General features: G+C 32.2%; 1 protein-coding gene across 1 annotated transcript; it reads left to right on the top strand.

The window, feature by feature from the left end:
• The first annotated feature begins 5,088 nt into the window (after positions 1-5,088).
• On the top strand, positions 5,089-19,305 carry LOC145586155 (LEAF RUST 10 DISEASE-RESISTANCE LOCUS RECEPTOR-LIKE PROTEIN KINASE-like 1.2). Its single transcript, XM_081642904.1, has 4 exons — positions 5,089-6,230; positions 17,491-17,577; positions 17,657-17,923; positions 18,134-19,305. The coding sequence occupies exons 1-4, from the start codon at positions 5,429-5,431 to the stop codon at positions 19,054-19,056; spliced, it is 2,079 nt and encodes a 692-aa protein (XP_081499030.1). The 5' UTR covers positions 5,089-5,428; the 3' UTR covers positions 19,057-19,305.
• The last annotated feature ends 814 nt before the right edge of the window (positions 19,306-20,119 follow it).

The raw sequence follows: 20,119 nt of genomic DNA, 5'->3' as shown, positions 1-20,119 counted from the left end.
TTTCCTTCCAGTTCCAAGTTATTTCTTTCTTGAGTTTTTGTTGTAATGGCTTTCTTAATAAAGCAAGTTTTTCTATAAAATCAGAAGCATAGGTTAAACATCCTAGAAACCTTTCTAGTTGTTTTCTATCTTCAATTTTATTGGGAAATTTTTCAATCTTTTCTAGAATATGTTTTTGTAGTATTATTTGTCCTGCTTTAATTTCTAATCCTAGAAACTCAATTTCTTGTTTAACATAAACACATTTATCTTTTCCAAGGATTATACCATGCTCTGCACATTTTTGAGTTACTGCTTTAAGATCATTTTTATGTTGTTTTAAATCTTTTGAAAATATTTGAATATCATCTATATAGACTAAACAACAATGATTAAGTTCTCTAAAAATATTATCCATTCTTCTCTGAAATATCTGTGGAGCATTTTCTAACCCAAAAGGCATTACTAGCCATTCATAATGCCCTTGAGGGGCACTAAATGCAGTTAATGGAATGATTTCCTCTTCCATTTTAATTTGCCAGTAGCCACTTTTACAATCCATTTTAGAAAACCATGTGGCTCCTTATATTCTATTAAATAACACAGTTTTATTAGGAATATAATAGCCATCAAAAACAGTATTATCATTTAGCTGTTTATAATTAATAACCATTCTAGCTTTACCTCTTTTTTCTTCTGCATGATTTCTTACCATGAATGCTGGACTATTATGAGGACTTTTGCTATTCCTAATTAGCTTTTTATTAAGCAATTCTTTTATTTGTTCATCAAACTCCTGAATATCTTGGTAGGTATAAACCATTTGTCTCACCCTAATAATCTTATTGGGATTTGTTAGAGTTATCTTAGCAAATGCCTTATCCTTTTCCCAATGTTCTAAAGGATTTGTTGAATATAATTTTTTGCATAGTTTTTCTTGTTGCTTATTTATCTGATATATTAATGATGAATCACACTCAGAAATTCTAAGTGCAACCTCTCGTTGTGTAGGAGTAACCCTATCACCACGCTGGCTGCAGGTAAATTCCATTGTCTGATGAGTATATGCCTTTGTTATTTTCTATATGGGAACAGAATGACCATTAATAGTAAAGATTATTTGATCAATAGTTTGAGTGCATGGGGAGTATAACCTTTGAAAATTATTTCCTATTATCATATCATGACTAGGCTGATCAGTCGCCCATAAAATAGGAATAACACATTGAACTCCTCCAATTTCTATCTTTAAATCTTCAATTATCTCCGTATGCATCATGACACTATTATTAGAAATTCTAACTTGCATAGGATTTTTGGCCTTTTTCCATAAGAATTCTGGAAATAATGATCTTTTTCCAAAACATGTAGAGCAACCACTATCAATATATGCACATAATTTATATTTATTGTAATCCTCAATGCATATATCAATTGGAATATAAATGCTATTAGGGTTAGTACTACATATTTCATTATGAGCTTCCATTTTCATATTAACTTCATCTTCATATACTGGTTCACTCACAGTTTTGGTTTTATATCCAATTACCTTCCTTTTATCAATAGGATTATTTGGATCTTCATTTAACTCGAAATTAGAACATGATCCCATATCAATGCTATGTCTTGCTGGTTGTTTTAAAGCTTTTTTACTTTCATACTTTTCATTTAGTTTCTTTAGTAAAACTAATATCTCTTCTTCATCCTCTTCTGGCTTTTCTTCACCTTGTTTTTTCATTCTTATTATTGTTGAATTTTGTCTACTTAGACTTGGTGTTCTAAGACTCAGATTTCTCTGTATTTTAGGTTTTGTATTCATTCCAATATGAAGTAATCCTGATTCATCAATTAACATCTTACTTGATCTATTACTAGCTGCAGGGTTCATAAAGAATTCCTCCCAAGTTTTTTCAATTTCATTAGGATTTACCTTTATAGGTGTAATTTTCTTCTTAGGACCTGCTCCTTGCTCATATTTCTGGGCATCGACTATTTGTTTCTTAAAAGATGAGTCTATAGTGTTTGCCAACTTATAAACCACCTTCCATCTTAGTTGTATGGGTCGTGTTCCTTTATGCATTTTCACTTCTTCTGTTAATCACTTAATAGCTAAAAACTTGTTCGCAAAGGAATCCTCTAAGCTCACATGATATCTAGGTTCACATATATAGCTTATCGTTCCTTGACTTAAGTACATGTGATACCACTAATTATTTGATCATAAAATTCTTTATGTCTAATATCACAAATAAAACTCAAGCATTTAACATCCTTGCCAAAATCTTGCAAAGGAGTTATGTATACTTGTACTGCACCAATACAAATATAGCTATAATTTCCTTTTTCTTTATGTTTTTTAATACTTTTCCAGTTTATGATATTAATTTCGGCTGCCTTTTGTTCACAATCTTCGATTACTATGCTTCCTTCCATTTCCTCACATACATATTTAGTTCTAGTTTTAAAGAAAGAAGTTTTAAATATTTTATCTTTAGTAATCTGTGGAAAATTCCAGCTTTCTTTGTTTACTTGATCTAGGTCATTATCTTCAAATGAATACTCAGCTCTTTTTAGTTGACCTATTTTCATTTTGCTTTTATCTTCCTCATTGTCATCTGACTCTGAATTTTCTAATTCTTCTCCTTCCATCATGTTATTTATTTCTTCATAATTTTCATCTTCAAACTCATCACTAACTTCAGGCTCTTCATTATATTCATTTTTTTCTTCTATGATTTCTACTATTCCTTTATTATTACTTAAAGCCAATTCTAAAGCCTCGTCTTCTGGTATTTCTATGTAATCCCAACTTCCTAAGGCTTCCATTAGTTTATGATTAGCTTTCTTGCATTCATTAGCATAATGTCCTAATTCTCCACAAGACCAACACTTGCACGTTTTCTTTTTCTCAGGACAATATGTTGCCTTTCTGAAAAACCTACTTGGTTTTCTATATTTATGTTTATAATACTTCTTCTTATAGGTTTCTCCTCTTGATCGGTCAAATTTATTTTTCTTATAGTTCTTTATTTTATTATAGTTTTTTCTTTCACATCCATAGTTATTTGGGAAATCCCAACAAGTGAGAAATTGCCTCTTCATTTGTTGAGTTCATGCAACCTCTCTACACTTCTTTTCAATCCACTTTCTAAGGAAAGCAATCCTGTTACCAAGGGCATCCCTAGCTAAAAATCTTTCTCTCCATTCTTGATATTTTTAACTGATTTCTTCATTAAGGGGACTTGGTAATTTATCATAGAACATTCCAAGATTTGTTTCATTTTCACCAATTTTATAATAATATGTTTCAAACTCCATAATGTAACTTTCAACATTTTTCATATTACAGATGGACAAATTACTTAACTTTCTTTGATATTCCATTCGTTTTTCATTAGGATCAGCTCTTGGACCAATGAATTCTAACTCAATGTATTGGCATAACTGCCTAAACATTCTAGTAGGAGATTCACTAGCTCTTAAAGTAGTTTTGACTTCTTCATCTATACCATCGTACCAATCTTCTACACAGCCATAAAAACTATGCTCGATATAATTTAAGAAATTTTCAGAAGTCCAGTCAGTGCTTAGGTTGAGTACACTACATACTCATGCTCTTTTTCCACTGATCTAAAACATTTTGTCTATCTCTTACTCCGTCTAACTTAAGTTTATAACCAGTTTGACTTATGGGTTCCAGAGTCACTTCTTCTTGTTTAGGTATTTGAGTAGGCATAATCTTGACATTAAACCGGGTAGTCTTCCCTGGTATGTATCTTGGTCGAGTGCAACTTCCTGCTCCTTGATACCTAGGTCTTTGGATAACTTTGTTTACATTAATATTTTCATTAATAATTTCCTCACCAACATCATGGGTAGAAAGTCTAGATCATTTAACTTCATTAATTCCATTTGTTGATATAAACCTTCCTCTAAAGTAGCATAATTATTTCCCTCTATTTCATTATCAGAAGCAATCCCTTTTTTAGAAATTAAATTCATGATTTCGTTAAGCTTATTAGGGTCTTCTTCTTTGTCGAATAGAACTTTAATTCATTTATTGTTTTCTCCTGAAGATGAGGGCTCATTTATTCTTTTCTTGGTTACTAGTAGGTCTTTTAGGGAGTGTTACAGTAAACGTTTTATTTTTATCTAGGTTTTGAAAAGGATATTTATATTTATATGGGACGATTTTATCTTTATTAGGTGATGCTTCTTTTCCAAATTGATGCCTAACTTCGTTTGTTAAAGCAAGTTGAACTTGTTTAATCTGCTCGTTTAGATCGATTACTTTATTATTAATATCTGTTGTGGTTATTGATATCTTATTTTCGATATTAATACAACGAGCATGTATGTTATCAACTTCCGATCTTAATTCGCCAATTTGATCTACTATATAATTAAGGACTGGGCCAAAATTATTAGTATTTTCAGGAATATGATAATAATGCTTAAAATCAGGTTTCTTACACTCAGTAGAGGGCCTAGTGTTCTCCAGTTTTACTTAATTATTAATGCCTTAATTTAGTTTTTAACCGTATGGCTCTAATACCAATCGAACGCTGCTAGATACCAACAAAATCTTAATTGGGACACCAACTATAAAGCTACTTATACCATCAACAATACTTGTTATTTTATGATACCGACCGCAGTATTATGATGATACCAACGAGTTATAGGATGGTATTTTGATACTACTCAGGATGGTATTGTCTATATATATTGTTGGTACATACAGATAAGGTATTTTTTTTTAAATTACGAGAATGACCTTACTAGAGACCACCTTGGTCTCTACCTACTTGAGACCAAGAATTCCTCGCTTAACTAAATTGAACTGAAATTTTAAAACAAAAGTCCATAAGAATTTAGAACAAGGTTGTCTTGGTCCAATGCTTCCCGACGAATTTTATCTTTATTTATTTTACAATATCATTTTTTTCATGAAAACAAAAGGTTGTACAATTCTTAAAGAAGAGACATAATTGCTGTCATATTCATAGGAATCTGATCTCATACAGCTAGAGTACATGCATAGCATTCATCCTGATTGTGATATCACCAAAGTCTACTCCTTGAACATTATTTATTTTCCTCCTATTTGTTATTTCTTCTTCATTTTATATATTTAATTTCATGTATTGATCAATTATTAAATTTATCAAACATAGACTTATTGACTATTATTCCAAGTATCATATCAAGCTAAGTTAGCAGTGTAATTTTAAATTACTACTACATGACTAGATTATTGTTTAATATATTGCAGGCAGTACAAGTAGGAGAATTAAAAACAATACAATAATCATCATAACATCATGATTACCAATATTAAGTACTAGAATTGGTCATATATTTTGATCTAAACAATTCTTCCCCTTCAACTTCATTACCTGAACCACAAAACATCTCCTCTGCAGTCTTGCAGAATTATTGTTAAATGTATCAGAACTTTGCACTTTCTGTCATCTTCTTCTTCGTCGTCATCTTCCTGATATCATCGGCATCAGCCGATGAACGATACGACAGTTGCCCTCCTAGCAAATCATCATGTGGGTTCCAACTGAAATATCCTTTCTGGGATGGGAAACTGCCAGATTACTGCGGTCATCCGACCTTCAAGCTAGACTGTGACAACAATAATTTAACAATCAATATTGATAATCAGGCTTACAAAATCCTCGACATCAACTATGTTGATAAGGTGTTCACCCTTGCAAAGCCACCGCTGTTAAGAGGCCCCTGTCCTGATAACAAAAACTTGTTGACCAACACTACCTTAGACTCGAAACTCTTCAGCCTCACTCAGAATTCTCAGAATGCCACCCTCTTCTATGGTTGCATGCCTCCTAAGTCAAATCCAGATCCGCCCTATGGCTTTCATTGCTCAATTAAGAATTCATATTTGGCATCATCTGAGAGCGACATTGGCTATCTAGCAGTCGCCAGCTCACAATCAGAGAAAGAACTCAGGAGTAACTGTAGTTTTGAGATATTTATTCCGGTTCTGAAGACTGAAGCAGTAAAGATTGCAAATGGTGCATCGAATATTGATCAGCTATTGCAAAAAGGATTTGAAGTAAAATGGTTAATTGATGATGGATTATGTAACGAATGTACAAAGGACAAGGGAAGATGTGGATACAATCGAACATTAAAGCAGCCTGTTTGTTTCTGTAAGGAAGGTGCCAATGGTCCAAGTTGCAATAGAACTCATAAAATTGAGGCATATGCTCCATCAGGTAAGCATCATCCATATTATTGCTTTTTGTGTTATATGCCAAGTAGTTTATTTATTCATTGTTCTAGCTAGTTGTTAAGAGCTCTAATAGTTGACAACATAACCAAACTAATCACAGAAAATTTTAAAAATTAATAATAAGTACCATTCAGGAAAAAAAGGAAGTATATTTTATGATTAATAGCTTAAATTACATCATGAAAATTTTAAATAAGAATTGAGATACCCATCTTCATTGGTAGAGGTTTTCCATATAATCCAAAATTTACCTTTGTTATTAGGGGTAAAGCATAGAATCAACAATTGAAAATGTCCCTATAACTAACAGTATATTATGACAGTAAATGCCGACACAAATCTAACAAGACCCTAAATAACAATTTCTCTCTATGTATAAATTACAATGTGTGGTTGAAGAGGATCATGTAAATTGGTACAAAATTTCTGGATTAGAGGAAGTATAAGAAATTAAGTCAAATATATGTATCATTTATAAAATCTACCATCCTAGAGAAAATCTTGCAATGTGGCAAGTCATCCGCACATATCACTAAATTTTGCATATTTGTAAGATAGAGGATCCAACAATTTGTTGTAGCCACGAGATTTGATCTTTAACTTAATCATCTTGGTTGTTTACCTTGCATGATCATTCATTTAAGAACCTGTTTCACAGTAGTAGTTCACCAATATTATAAGTACATATATAATATTAAACTTAGAGAGTAAGGAATAGGTCAAATGGTTAGAGCTCCCACCCGATTTCAAGAGATCTGAGAAGAATTCTCATCACCCACCCATGTGGCTTTCTTAAAAAAAAAAAAAAAAAAAAAAAAAAGTCACAAAAGTCAGTTATCACTAATCAATCTTAGCTACCATGAAACAACTCACTACATTCAAACAAAAAATTGTAAGACATAACATAATAGAAATAAATTTAACGGAATGGGTCTAGAATAGTCATATTGCTTCTACAGGGGGTACTTCGTCAATATTAATCGTCAGTATATGGATTATATTAATCATTCAATTTTACAGGGGTACTTCGTCAATATTATAGGGGTTATTTAGGGGTTACTTGGTCAGTATTATAGGAATTACCAGGTTAGTTTTATAGGGGTTACTTTGTTTTTTTACAAGTGGTCACATGGTGTAGCCAGCCGCACACAATATACATTACTTCTTCTAAATTTTTGCGGAGATAGGATTTTCATTATTATAATAAGAATTACTCCAAATTTATTTATTTAATTTTTTGTACAATGAGCTACTACGGGCCTGCTCACATTTACTTAATTTCAGTTCCATTCAATTCAGTATAGCTCCAATCAATTTAGTTCAGTTCAGCTCCTAATTTCCCTCTCTCATTAAAAATTCATTTCAGCTCATTTCTGTTCAGTTCATTTCAGCTCTAATCAGTTCAGTTCATCTCCAATCACTTCAGTTCAGTTCAGCTCCAATCAGTTCAACTTAGTCAATGTGATTATATATATATTTGTTATTATATATTATAAAAATAATACAAGTTAGTTCTCATTATTATATGAATGTATGTATTAGTTCAGTAGTTCATAGTTTTCACACACCTACCATTATACTAGTCAATTCATCAAAGTTGGTGATCGACCACATGCCAAGAGATACGATTTTTTTTTATTTTTTATTTTTTATTATTATTATTCTAATAAATTATGCTTTGTATAATTCAATATAATTTTAGACAAATTAGATGGAGTTTTTGATATGATATTGATTGTTCAGCAAGAGTGATGATGGAATGGTAAATTCAGGAGTAGTGCACCGACGTACATTTCACTCTTATGATATTAATCCAATGTTAACAAAAAAATTATAATATTTAATTAAACACCTTCAAGTTGCCTATTTTTTTTTGTTGTTGTTGACTACTCTAATTATGTAGCTAATGAATGCATCATCAAATTCCTGACCTTGATTACAACATGATTAACTAATTGATCAAGCATGATTTAAGACGTTACATGGAAGTTTCCATATGAATTAGAAGGAACAAATATCCTAAATCATTAATAAAGCAGCGTGTTAATAAAGATGACAAACTGTTAAATATTGGGGAAAAATATTTCTCTGTACTATATTTTCTCATTTTATTTCTCTATTGTATTGTCACATTCATTTTCTTCAGCCACATTACAATATATGTAGACATAAGAATGATAAATCCTAATATTCCTAAATATCATCTTAATACTCCTAAATCTATTATGGAGTTCCCAATAATATCTCATATGATTAATATCATATCACAATATACAATTCTGTCTCAATACCATTTTTTAAGTCAGGAGGTATAGATCTCGAATGTCCAACAAGGACAATAATATAAAATCAGCATCTTGTTGTCATCAAACTCAATTTGTAATCATCAAGCGATCCACCAAAAATCACAAAATTTTTTTTGAACTTTTTTTTTTTTTTAACATAAATACTAATCATGTCTCGTTCTTCCACTTCATTAAAATCATCAAACTTCACCATGATCAACATAGTCACAAAAAATTCGATTTCTTATTATAAAAAAAAAAAAAATTAAATTGTAAACTCTCACAATAATTTTGCATTTAACACAATTAATGAATAATGTGCACAATTGATCACTCCTCTTACACCAAATCACGTGTTTGAAATTTATTATATTCTCTTTCTTGATGAGAAGGTCATTCTTTCTGAACCCATCAAATCTATCTATACTAATATATTAAAAGACGTTTATAAAAATGTCCATGCGCCACGTCACTTTACTAACAATTTATGATGTCACGTCAGTTCACAAACACTTGATGGCGCCACGTCACCTACCCAACATCTCAACCTGCAGATAAGAGGATTTGAACCCCAAACCACTTACAAAAAAATTGACTATTTAGCCATATAAGTTAATTATATGGCCATTGTCCGAATGCTGGTGGAGCCTATCCCATCCACCTCTCCTTTCATTCACTTGATTCGTAAATGCAAACTTTTGATCTCTCGTAGCGGTTGGGAAGTTACGATCAGTCATTGCTTTAGAGAGGCTAACCATGTGGCAGATTGGTTGGCTAATTATGGAGTGACGACTAATCAAAAGTTGGTGATGTTCGAGGCGATCCCGAAGGATCTTCATGCTATTTTATTGGAGGACCTTAGGGGTATGACTAGGCCTAGGATGGTTCCAAATAAAGCTCCTTAGTTGTTCTAATGGAGCTATAGGCTAGTAGTAGTTTTTTATTTTTGCTGTTCTTTTTGGTTTGTTTTTCTGTTTTTTATTTATTTGTTCTTCCTTTTTGGGCCTTGCCCCTCGGCTTCACCAAAAAAAAAAATATAAGTTAATTATCAAACATGTTATAAATATGAAAAAGAAATATATATGTAACTATAAACCACTTTGTTTAATTACTTTAAAAAAAACACATATTATATTCAAAGAAAATTAAATCATAAATTACAATGTATATTAATGTCCAGTAAGTTTCATATAATAATCCGGGGCATCGCCCGGACCTAAAATCAAGTGTATTAATAATAATACAACAAGAATGCCATTTTTTTCGAACTCGTTATACTACCTCCAGATTTTCTTTAGTTACAACTTTGGAATATTTTATATCTCTCAAATAATATCCCAAAGTTGCAACTAAAAAAATCGGAGCGAGGTAATATTTATTTTTCCTTCTCCTCTCACACGATCTCTCGTGTTTAAGGCTTATCTCATCATCTCATACTATACAAACTCTCTTATTTTACATCCTCTCCTTCACACGAACTCTCAGTTTTTTTTTCCTTTCTCTCCTCCACATGAACTCTCGTATTTAAGGTTCTCTTATTATCCCACACGAACTTTTTCATCCCAGGATTTCTCTATGCTCTTGATGCCATGTTAAAATCTCCCTAGGCTCTTGACACCAGGTTAAATATTAGGGAAAAATATTTCTCTGTACTATATTTTAATGTATTTCTCTATTGTATTTTCTTATTCATTTTCTTGGGCCACATTATAATATAGAGACATATGAATAACAAACCCTAATATCCCTAATAAATATCTTAATTCTCCTAAATTTATCACAATATATCATATACATCTTTTCACAATAATATCTCATATAATATTATTCTCATAATATCTCATATGATATTATTAACATAACATCATATCACAATATACATTCCTATCTCAATACAAACCGAATCCTATATATACAAAGTATTCCCTCCATACCTAAATTACATTCCTACTTTCCTTTTTGGGGTTTCAAAATTAGATTTCTACTTTCTTTTTTAGTATATGAAGTTTTACCAAATTATTTTTATTATCTAAATTTATTCCCCAAAATGTCCCCAAATTATCGCTAAATTAGTGTGATGTGGCATTACTTTAATTACTTTTCGTTTGGCAATTATTGGTTGCATGGAAACCATAATTTAATTGGTCCATGTGAATAATTACAATCCATGTACACCACAATAAATGAGTTTGATTGGTCATTTTATTTTTCATAAACTAATGTGATTGATCCTTTAATTTTTCTTTTCAAAAGAATTGATGATATGTGTAGGCATTTAACATAATTTTGTTTTGTTTTATTCAAAGACAACAATAAATGTCTTGTAATCATACTTTCTAATCATGGGTTTTAAGTTTGATCAAAGTTCCTTAATTCTCGTGTAAATTTAGAATAAGGAATGTAATGTAATTTAGGGACGGATGGAGAATTTTATTTTTTAAATTACTATTAGTTTATATACTCCGTCCCTCTGTCCCTTAATGATAGTCTCTTATGGACAATTTTCACGGGAATTAATAAACATAAATAAAAAGTAATAAAAGAACACTTGAAAGATAAATTTACATTTGGTATGCAAAATAATAGAGAGGGCAAGTAATAAAAGTACATGAAAAATCAAAATTTACATGGAAAAGTTAAATTTGCACAAATATTTTTACTAATTAGAGGGAATTTTGATAAAAAAATTGATATTAATAGTACTTAAAAAAAGCAAATGAAACTATTGTTTAGGGACTTAAAATTGGCAATAAGGGACGGAGGGAGTAATATAATTGATAATTGGGATTTTTTTTGTTGAAAATCTACATTATACATTCAGTAGATGTTGTGAAAACTACGTTTAAAAATTAGGGTAATGTTATATGTAGCCCTAAGGGCTATATATAAGCATTAAATACACTCTTGGAAATTGTATAAAATTAGAAATACATGACAAAAACACGTGTAAATCAGTGTAATTAGTGTTTATATTTTTTATGATTTCTTAACTTTTTACGATTTTCAAGTGTAAATTTAATGCTTATATAGGGCTATGTATAACATTTTCCTAAAAATTATTATAAGAAACTAATTATTAACAATAAATGTTTTAATAAACTACCCTATGTTGGTTCTTACATTGAATAAGAGGCATTTAATGAACTATGTCATTTCCACCCAATTCTTGCCAAGTTTCCCAACAGCCCCCTCATAACCCTTAATTTCCCTTCCATGTTATTATTAAAGCCCCGTCCGCTTCACCTTATTTTTGTTGCACTGAAATTATTTTTACTGAAATGAAATTATTTTGCTGAATTCAAATTATTTTTACTAAACTGAAATTATTTTTACTGAATTTGTATTATATTTCATCTTTAAAATTACTGAATTTTACTGAACTGAAATTAATTTTACTGAATTGGAATTATTTTTACTGAACTGAAATTAATTTTACTAAAGTGAAATTGCAATTTTGTTTTTTACCACCTCACAAAAACATGAAAATCTCTTTTACCACCTCCCAAAAAAAAGTATTACTTTACCACCTCATAAAAAACACGAAAATAGGTTTTACCACCACTTAACTGATTCCGTTTAGGAATCCGTTAAGTGGGCCCATAAAGCCACGTGGGTGTTATTATTGGCCAAAAAAAGAAAAAAAATAAAAAATAAAAAGAAAAAAATTTTAAAAATATAAAAAAAAACCTAAAACTACCCAGCCACCACCACCGCGCCACCACCCAACCCACGACTGCCCCCCCCCCCCCGAACCTACCACCGGCGGCGTAGCTCCACCCCCTCCCTCTCCCAACCCACCTGAACGCCCCCTTCCCTCTCCCGCAACCGCAATCGACCCAAAAACCACCGACCCACAACCTTCAATGACCACGAATCCCCCCAAAACAGCCACGATTCCGGCCACAAATGGCCGAAATTGGCCGGTTAAGGCCACTCAGCCCCAAAACCAGCCGATTTCGGCCATTTGTGGCTGAAATCGTGACCGTATTAGGGAAGGAGGGTTTTGGGTTTGGTGGTTTTTGGGGGTGTTTCGGTTGCGGGAAAGGGACGGGGAGGGTTCAGGTGGGTTGGGAATGGTGGTGCGACGCGGGTGGTGATTTCGAGGAGTGCTGTGGTGAGTTGGGGGGAAGGCGGCGGCGGTGGCACGGGGGTGGCGTTGTGGTGGTGGCTGGAGTAGTTTTAGGTTTTTTTGTTTTGTTTTTTATTTCTTTTTTTTTTTAACAAATAAAATGCTGACACGTGTTACTGTGGGCCACACTTAATGGAATTTTTGGATGGAAACCGTTAAGTGGTGGTAAAACCTATATTCGTGTTTTTTATGAGGTGGTAAAGTAATACTTTTTTTTTGGGAGGTGGTAAAACAGATTTTCGTGTTTTTGTGAGGTGGTAAAAAAACAAAATTTCCTTATTTTTACTCAACTAAAATTAGTTTTACTAAACTGAACTTATTTTAACTGAAGTGAAATTAATTTTAAGGTGAAGTGAACATGACCTAAGTCTGAAACAGATAGCAACTTACAACATTCAATGCTTTATAAATAGTTTCTTACAATATCAATCAATCAATCAATTAACATATACTAAAATCAAACCTAAAGTGACACTTGTGACGATGTCATTAAAAAATTTCCCGCCTTTTTTTTTTCTTTCTTTATTTTTTTGCCAAATTTGAATGACTTCCAATTTTTAACCTACAATAATACTTATTTCTATTTTGACAACACATTTAATCCAATCATACTCAAATAATTTTTTTTATTATTGTTTTTTAATATATATATTTTATATACTAGGAATCTTTAAATTCCAAATATAGTAACATCGATTAAAATTAAGGTATTGCAATACTTCGTATATCATTATCCAAGATTATTATAATATTATCAAATTTTTTCCGCTAACTTAAAATTTATTTTAATTAAAAATAGAAAAAAATATTTTGGTAGCATACTTTGTATAGATCTTAAAATTATGCATAACGTTTATAAGAACAACCAAACAAAATTATTTTATTATATAATACTCCTCATTTTTTATATGTTATACTCCCTCTGTCCCCTTTTGATAGTCCCTTATGGACAAATTTTAGTCCCAAAATGTTCACCCCATTTGCTTTTTCCAACAACTATTAATATTAAATTTTACCAAAATTCCCTCCAATTTGCAACAATATTTGTGCAACTTTAACTTTTTCATGTAAATTTTGTTTTGCCATTTATTTTTATTACTTTCTCTCTCCACTTTTTTTTTTCATACCCAATGTCAATTTATTTTTTCAATACACTTTAACTATTCTTATTTGTGTTTATTAATTCCCGTGAAAAATGCCCATAAGGGACTATCAAAAGGGGACGGAGGGAGTAGTTGGATTTGCACATTTGTCGAGACACAACTTTAACCATCAACTAGTTTTGTGCCCGTGCGATGCCCGGGTTGTTTATTGAATTTTAAGATTAATATTTAATCTATATGTCAAATTTTAAAACATATCATTAATACAAATTTAGTTAGGAAATTATGTGTTTTAATTTTGTGACAATTTAAACTATGTAGTAGGCATGTAATGACTAATAATAATAATAATAATATTGGTGAAAACATTTCTTGACCCGTAACCTGAAATAATAACCATGTCCGAAATGACTCGTGATCCGACCCGATTGACGGGTAGGTTTACACACAGTAATAAAATTATATTAGATTTTGAAGTATTATTATTTTAATTGATTAGAATATATTATAAATAATATATGATATGATAGGATATGATATCCTTGATTAAAGACTATTATTTTGTTACAAATATTCTTTTTGGTAAATTATTGTTAAATTAAAATCATTCTTTATAATTTTTGTTATAAAGTTAATTATTACCGTGCATGACACGGGAATTAACCTAGTTAATTACTCGTATAATGTTGTTTTTTTTCAATTTTAAATTTATAATGTTACTCTGTATTATTTACAAAAATCATTGATAATTATAGATGATGATATAGTGTCACTAAATGCTAAATAAACTTTTACAAAAGTTTTAATTGAATTTGAGGTAGGGGTTAGCTAGGGACATTGCGGTTTTCGAGGTGGGGTTAGGAAGTGGGGCGGTTTCAGAGATAGGACTAGGAAGGGGGTTGGTTGCCGGTGATGGGATAGCTGCTGCCCTTGTTGGCCTTGATTTTTTTTACAAGGGTTTTTTTGGACTAATAGACTATTGTCAAATTGCAGGTGACTTACTGTAACGGGTCCGGTAACTTGTTACGATTAGTAGTTAATAATGGCCTACCACATACAAAGTATAAGAATTTGTGATTTCTGAGTTATTTACATAATTTTTTTTTTTTCTAAAATTTATCTAATTTGTTTTGTGTATCATTTAAATATCCTTGAATGATTTATCTAGTAAATCCGACGTCTAGAATACCCTTTGTTTAAATTTGCACGACTCACAATCTATATTGGATAAGTGAATCGTGAAGTAACTTATTATGTAAGTATGTAGTAGCAACCATAGAAACCTTCCATTAGACAAATTACTTGCCATACATTCTATGTTGAACAGCCAAGTCGTAAAGCGTTGCGCCATTCACACTTTCGGTTCAACGACAGGAAGTCTTTGAATATCTACAATAATTATAAAAGATAAGCAGCTCCATTCTTTGTATATGCAACACTTGCCCCACCACTTATACATGCTTGCATAGCACTTCATATAAACAAACCTTCTTCAACACCAAATTGAAAAGCATGGATTCTCAAGTAATCTCTTGTTTTTGACAATTTGGTTGTGTATTTTTTGACAATTTGGTTATGTATAATTTGACAATTTGGCTAAAAATATAAGTAAATGATGGTGTAAGCACTGAGCTAAAACTACTATTGGTTTGATTCTGCACTAGATTTGGACTAGTGTTGATGCTTGACATCATGCCATTCTTAACTTATGTTATTGGGGGAGCAATGGACCGACTCTTGAGACTAATTGTTGGTAATAATGATTAATATTTTCAATATATTAATATCATGGAGGCCGTTTTGATGTTGCTTTTGTATACTACATCCGTGTTTTTAATATATGCATTATTTTGACTTTTTACATGCTTTATATTCTAACTTGAACCAGTGTTTTTTACTATACAAAGACAATTGTCATCATTTTACTTGTTATTGGTATTATAATGTTACTGCACTATTATTTTGTCAATGATATATATGGTCAAAACTAGTATTTTAACTAGGTAAAAAGTCAAAGTGATGCATCTATAGAACAATAAAGTTTCATGCGCACGACAAATCTCATCGATTCTAAGTTCATAGTATGTGAGAGATTATTTTTCACTCCAACGCATGTAAGGAAATAATTTCAGTTTTAGCATTTTTAATGAAAATTGTTCAGAAACACACCACAATAAACCTGATAGAATATAAAATCAATCGTGGGACTCTAATCATAACTTTCTATCATAACCATGGAATAATTAGAATATTGCACCTAACAGTTAAGGTACTATAGAGGACTTACAGCAGCCTGTATGTCAACATCCACTTTTTAAGTGTTGGTGATTAGTGGAGTATAGACCATGGACTATTTCTTGTATGTCAATTGTCAACACATTCTATTAATTTACCACTTCTTTTAAACTTAAACTTTTTCAAAAAAAATTTCCTCTCATTTCTTTCAATCATCTGTATTTTATCTTCTTATCACCCCAAATGCAACCTAAAACCTCTTGAACACAATGTCATCCTACATTTTCATTACCATTTTTGCCTCATTAATCATCAAAACCCGGTGCTCAGATCAAAGTTATACACTATGTGCCCCTCAAAGTTGTGGCAACCTTTCAAGTATAAGTTATCCATTTTGGATTCCAATCAAACAACCATCATATTGTGGGCATCCAAGCTTTAACATATCCTGCAAAAACAATACAACTCCGATCCTTAGAGTTTCAGATAATGATTATGTTATAACCCATGTTAATTATCGCAACCACACTTTTTATCTGGTAAATGATGTTGTTTATGACGGTTCTGTTACTTGCCCGACTCCCTCAAATAATTTAACCCTTGAACATACACCATTTAGTTTCACCACAAATTCTGCTGATTTTTTCCTGTTCTACAACTGCTCAAATATTCCTACAACATACTATGTGTACTATCCTATAAGCTGTAAAGCGGGTGCAGACAATAAAAATGCAACTTACAAGTCTTTTGGTGATTTTCATTTCGAGGATTTGATTCAGCAAAACTATTCGTTAGGTTTATGTGAGTCCACGGTTGCAGTACCAGTGGATTTGGATATGGATGTGGACTCGGGTAATGGTTATGGTGCAAGTAGTTATTGGAAGATGAACTACAGGCAAATTTTGAGTCAAGGATTTACATTAAATTGGACTCTAAATGATTGCAGTGTGTGTGAAACTAGTGGCGGTCGATGTGGTTTGGTTGATGATAAATCTGTGTGTTTTTGCAAGGATAAAACCCATCCCAAAACTTGCCGTGATGGTATCTTCCTCATATATACTCTGTTTTAGATTTCGTGTTAGAATGAAGAGAAAGATTGTATGTAGAATGGTGAATTTCATTGGTTCATCTTACGATGATGTCTTTGTATGTCAATAGTTGAGGTGATTTTGTTCGTTGGATGCCAGTGTTTAGCCAAGGAGTAGAGATGCATATATTTTTTGCTGACCTATGTTGCATAAGTTTACATAGCAGACTAGCTGTAGACTATTGTGCTAAGAATGTCTATAATCATTCATGCAACTGACTGTTCTGCAGGTACAAATATTGTACATGTTTGTTAGACACTCTGGAATTCATAGTCTACATTCCTAGTTACTGGCTTCAAATTTAGTTAGCGATTAATATATGACAAAGAGAAAAGTTATTCTAGATTATATAATTACATTATTAATTACTCATATAAACTCACTATATTTCCATTGCCCTTAGGTGCTGGTCCGATGGACTCTGGCCTACAAGAGTCACGTCCAAAAGAGTCAAGTTCGATAGTGTCTAACAAGTCTACAATCGGCTTAGGTAATCTATTGCCTACCAATTTTAGTTTTGCAACACCGGATTGTTAGATTATGATTTAAAGAAAAAATCGGTTTCACAGTTGCAGGAATTTTAGGATTTGTACTTCTGAGCAGCACTGTGTGCTTATTTTTATATCGCCGACATCAGAAGAAGAATTCCTCTGCTAATTTGCTGACTCTCAATAAGTCATATAGTCGTTCATCAGCTGCATCAAGTTTACATATACTAAACGGAAGCACTGTATTCGGAGTCCATGTTTTCAATTACAGGGAACTCGAAGAAGCCACAGAGTACTTTAATCCCTTAAAGGAACTTGGAGAGGGCGGATTTGGCACGGTGTACTATGGTATGGTATATTTAGTTTATGATGACTTTTTCTATCAGATTAATCAGTAAAAAGTTGATTTCAATAAGCAAAAATCTGTTTTACTTTTTGTAATTGATTTCGATCTGTTCTGATCAATTAGAAGATTTCTGTTCGATAAAAATCAGGTGAAGAGAACATGACTTCATTTTATTGCTTTAGTGTCTAACAAACTTCCTTCTATTCTGATAGGCAAGCTTCGGGATGGACGTGAAGTGGCTATCAAACGCCTGTACGAAAACAATAGCAAAAGAGCTGAGCAGTTCCTAAATGAGGTTGAAATTCTTGCAAATCTTCGCCACAAAAACCTGGTCAATCTCTTTGGTTGCACTTCTCGTCAGAGTAGGGAACTGCTTCTTGTGTATGAGTATGTTCCAAATGGTACTGTTGCAGATCATCTACATGGGAAACAAAGCGTAAAGGGGCTACTGTCATGGGAAAGAAGGCTAAGCATCGCCACTGAAACAGCAAGTGCATTGGTATACCTGCATGATTCTGACATTGTGCACCGTGATGTCAAGACTCAAAACGTCCTTCTTGACGGTAATTTCTCTGTCAAGGTAGCGGATTTTGGGCTCTCCCGGCTTTTCCCCTTGGATGTTACTCATGTATCGACAGCTCCTCAGGGGACCCCTGGCTATGTAGACCCTGAATATCATCAGTGTTACCAGCTGACCGAGAAAAGTGATGTTTATAGTTTCGGAGTCATGTTAGCTGAGCTTATATCTTCTTTACCTGCTGTTGACATCACAAGGAGGAGGAATGAGATTAACTTGTCTAATATGGCAGTTGCTAAGATCCAAAATTCCTTGCATGAATTTGTTGATCCTTCTCTTGGGTTTCAGTCTGATACTCGAGCGAAGAAGGAAATAACTGCTGTAGCAGAACTGGCATTTCAGTGCTTGCAGGGTACGAAAGAAATGAGGCCGTCAATGAATGAAGTGCTGAAAGTATTACTAAACATACAAAATCGAAAAGAAAGTGAATTGGACAGGGCGGAAGTTGTAGACATTCCTGATGATGATGTTATAATGTTGAAGGGTGATATGTCGCCCATTTCACCACCAAGGGAGGATAGTTTGGTTACGCGGTATAAAGTTAATGCTAGTGTTTGATCTTCAATTCTTTGTTACAAATTTTCACTGGAGTAATAAATTTATGGTACTTATTCAAAGCAGGAGAAAGAAAAAAGTGTTTAGTACCAATCAAAAGATATGATTGTATAGAATTATATACGGTATACTAGCTAATTGTAACTTCAACTAGAGTTTGTTTGATGCTTAAGACAATTATGACTACAAAGTTGTAAGATGAGTTTCAATCAGAAGTTTAACTACATGACTAGAAATAACTTTATTCAAGGATCTGAATGCTTCTTTTTATCTGCTATAAATGTTTAAACAACTAATTCACTCAGAAACAGGAACATGAATAGCTTTCTCGTCTGTCATTTCTTCACTTCAGCAATGGTAATGTAGAAATCACCTTTTAAGGAAGGGTTAATCACGGCTGACCAGAGTTAAAACATCTTCGTGCTTTTAGCTTTCATTGTAAAAAGAAGTTATCCAAATTGCCTTATTAGATATGTTGGGAGCATGATCTTGGAGATTAGAGGTGTGTTGCATTAAGCTTATTTGACTGTATTTAGAAGCTTGTATACAGACTTGGTTTCTTATCGTGCATCGAAAGTTGGTAATGTTTCAAAAACAGGTTTTAAAGTCAAATGGGTGATTGAACATGGTCAGTACCACGATTGTTACAGGTCTGGTGTATGTATGTTGTGTATATGACATGACTTCCTGTCAATCAACTTGCTTTTATGAGTTCCATCTCCCTTTCAGGTCATTCTGCATAGTTCTTTCTGAACTACGATCTTTGTCATAATCCAAACAGGGGTTTCAACAATAATCAACATTTAGCTCTTTGGTCATACAAGCAATGTTTTAGTAATTTTTTGTATTTAAAAATTTTAAAAGATGACCATTAACCAATTACTGATTTTGACATAATTTGCATCTCAGGTTATGTCATAATATGCCATTATTTATTTCTCGAACTTGAAACCACTCTAGACTTGGCTGCAATATGCTTACTGTAATGAATTTTATCATATTAATTATAAATATAAATATTATATATTGGTTTCATTTTGGAATCCTGATTAGCTAGCACATCCTA

The sequence above is a fragment of the Chenopodium album genome, chromosome 2 (genome assembly GCF_948465745.1).
Source record: "Chenopodium album chromosome 2, dcCheAlbu1.1, whole genome shotgun sequence".
NCBI lineage: Eukaryota > Viridiplantae > Streptophyta > Magnoliopsida > Caryophyllales > Amaranthaceae > Chenopodium > Chenopodium album.
Note: the sequence above shows the minus strand (reverse complement) of the source record. Positions and strands in the feature narration are given on the sequence as shown.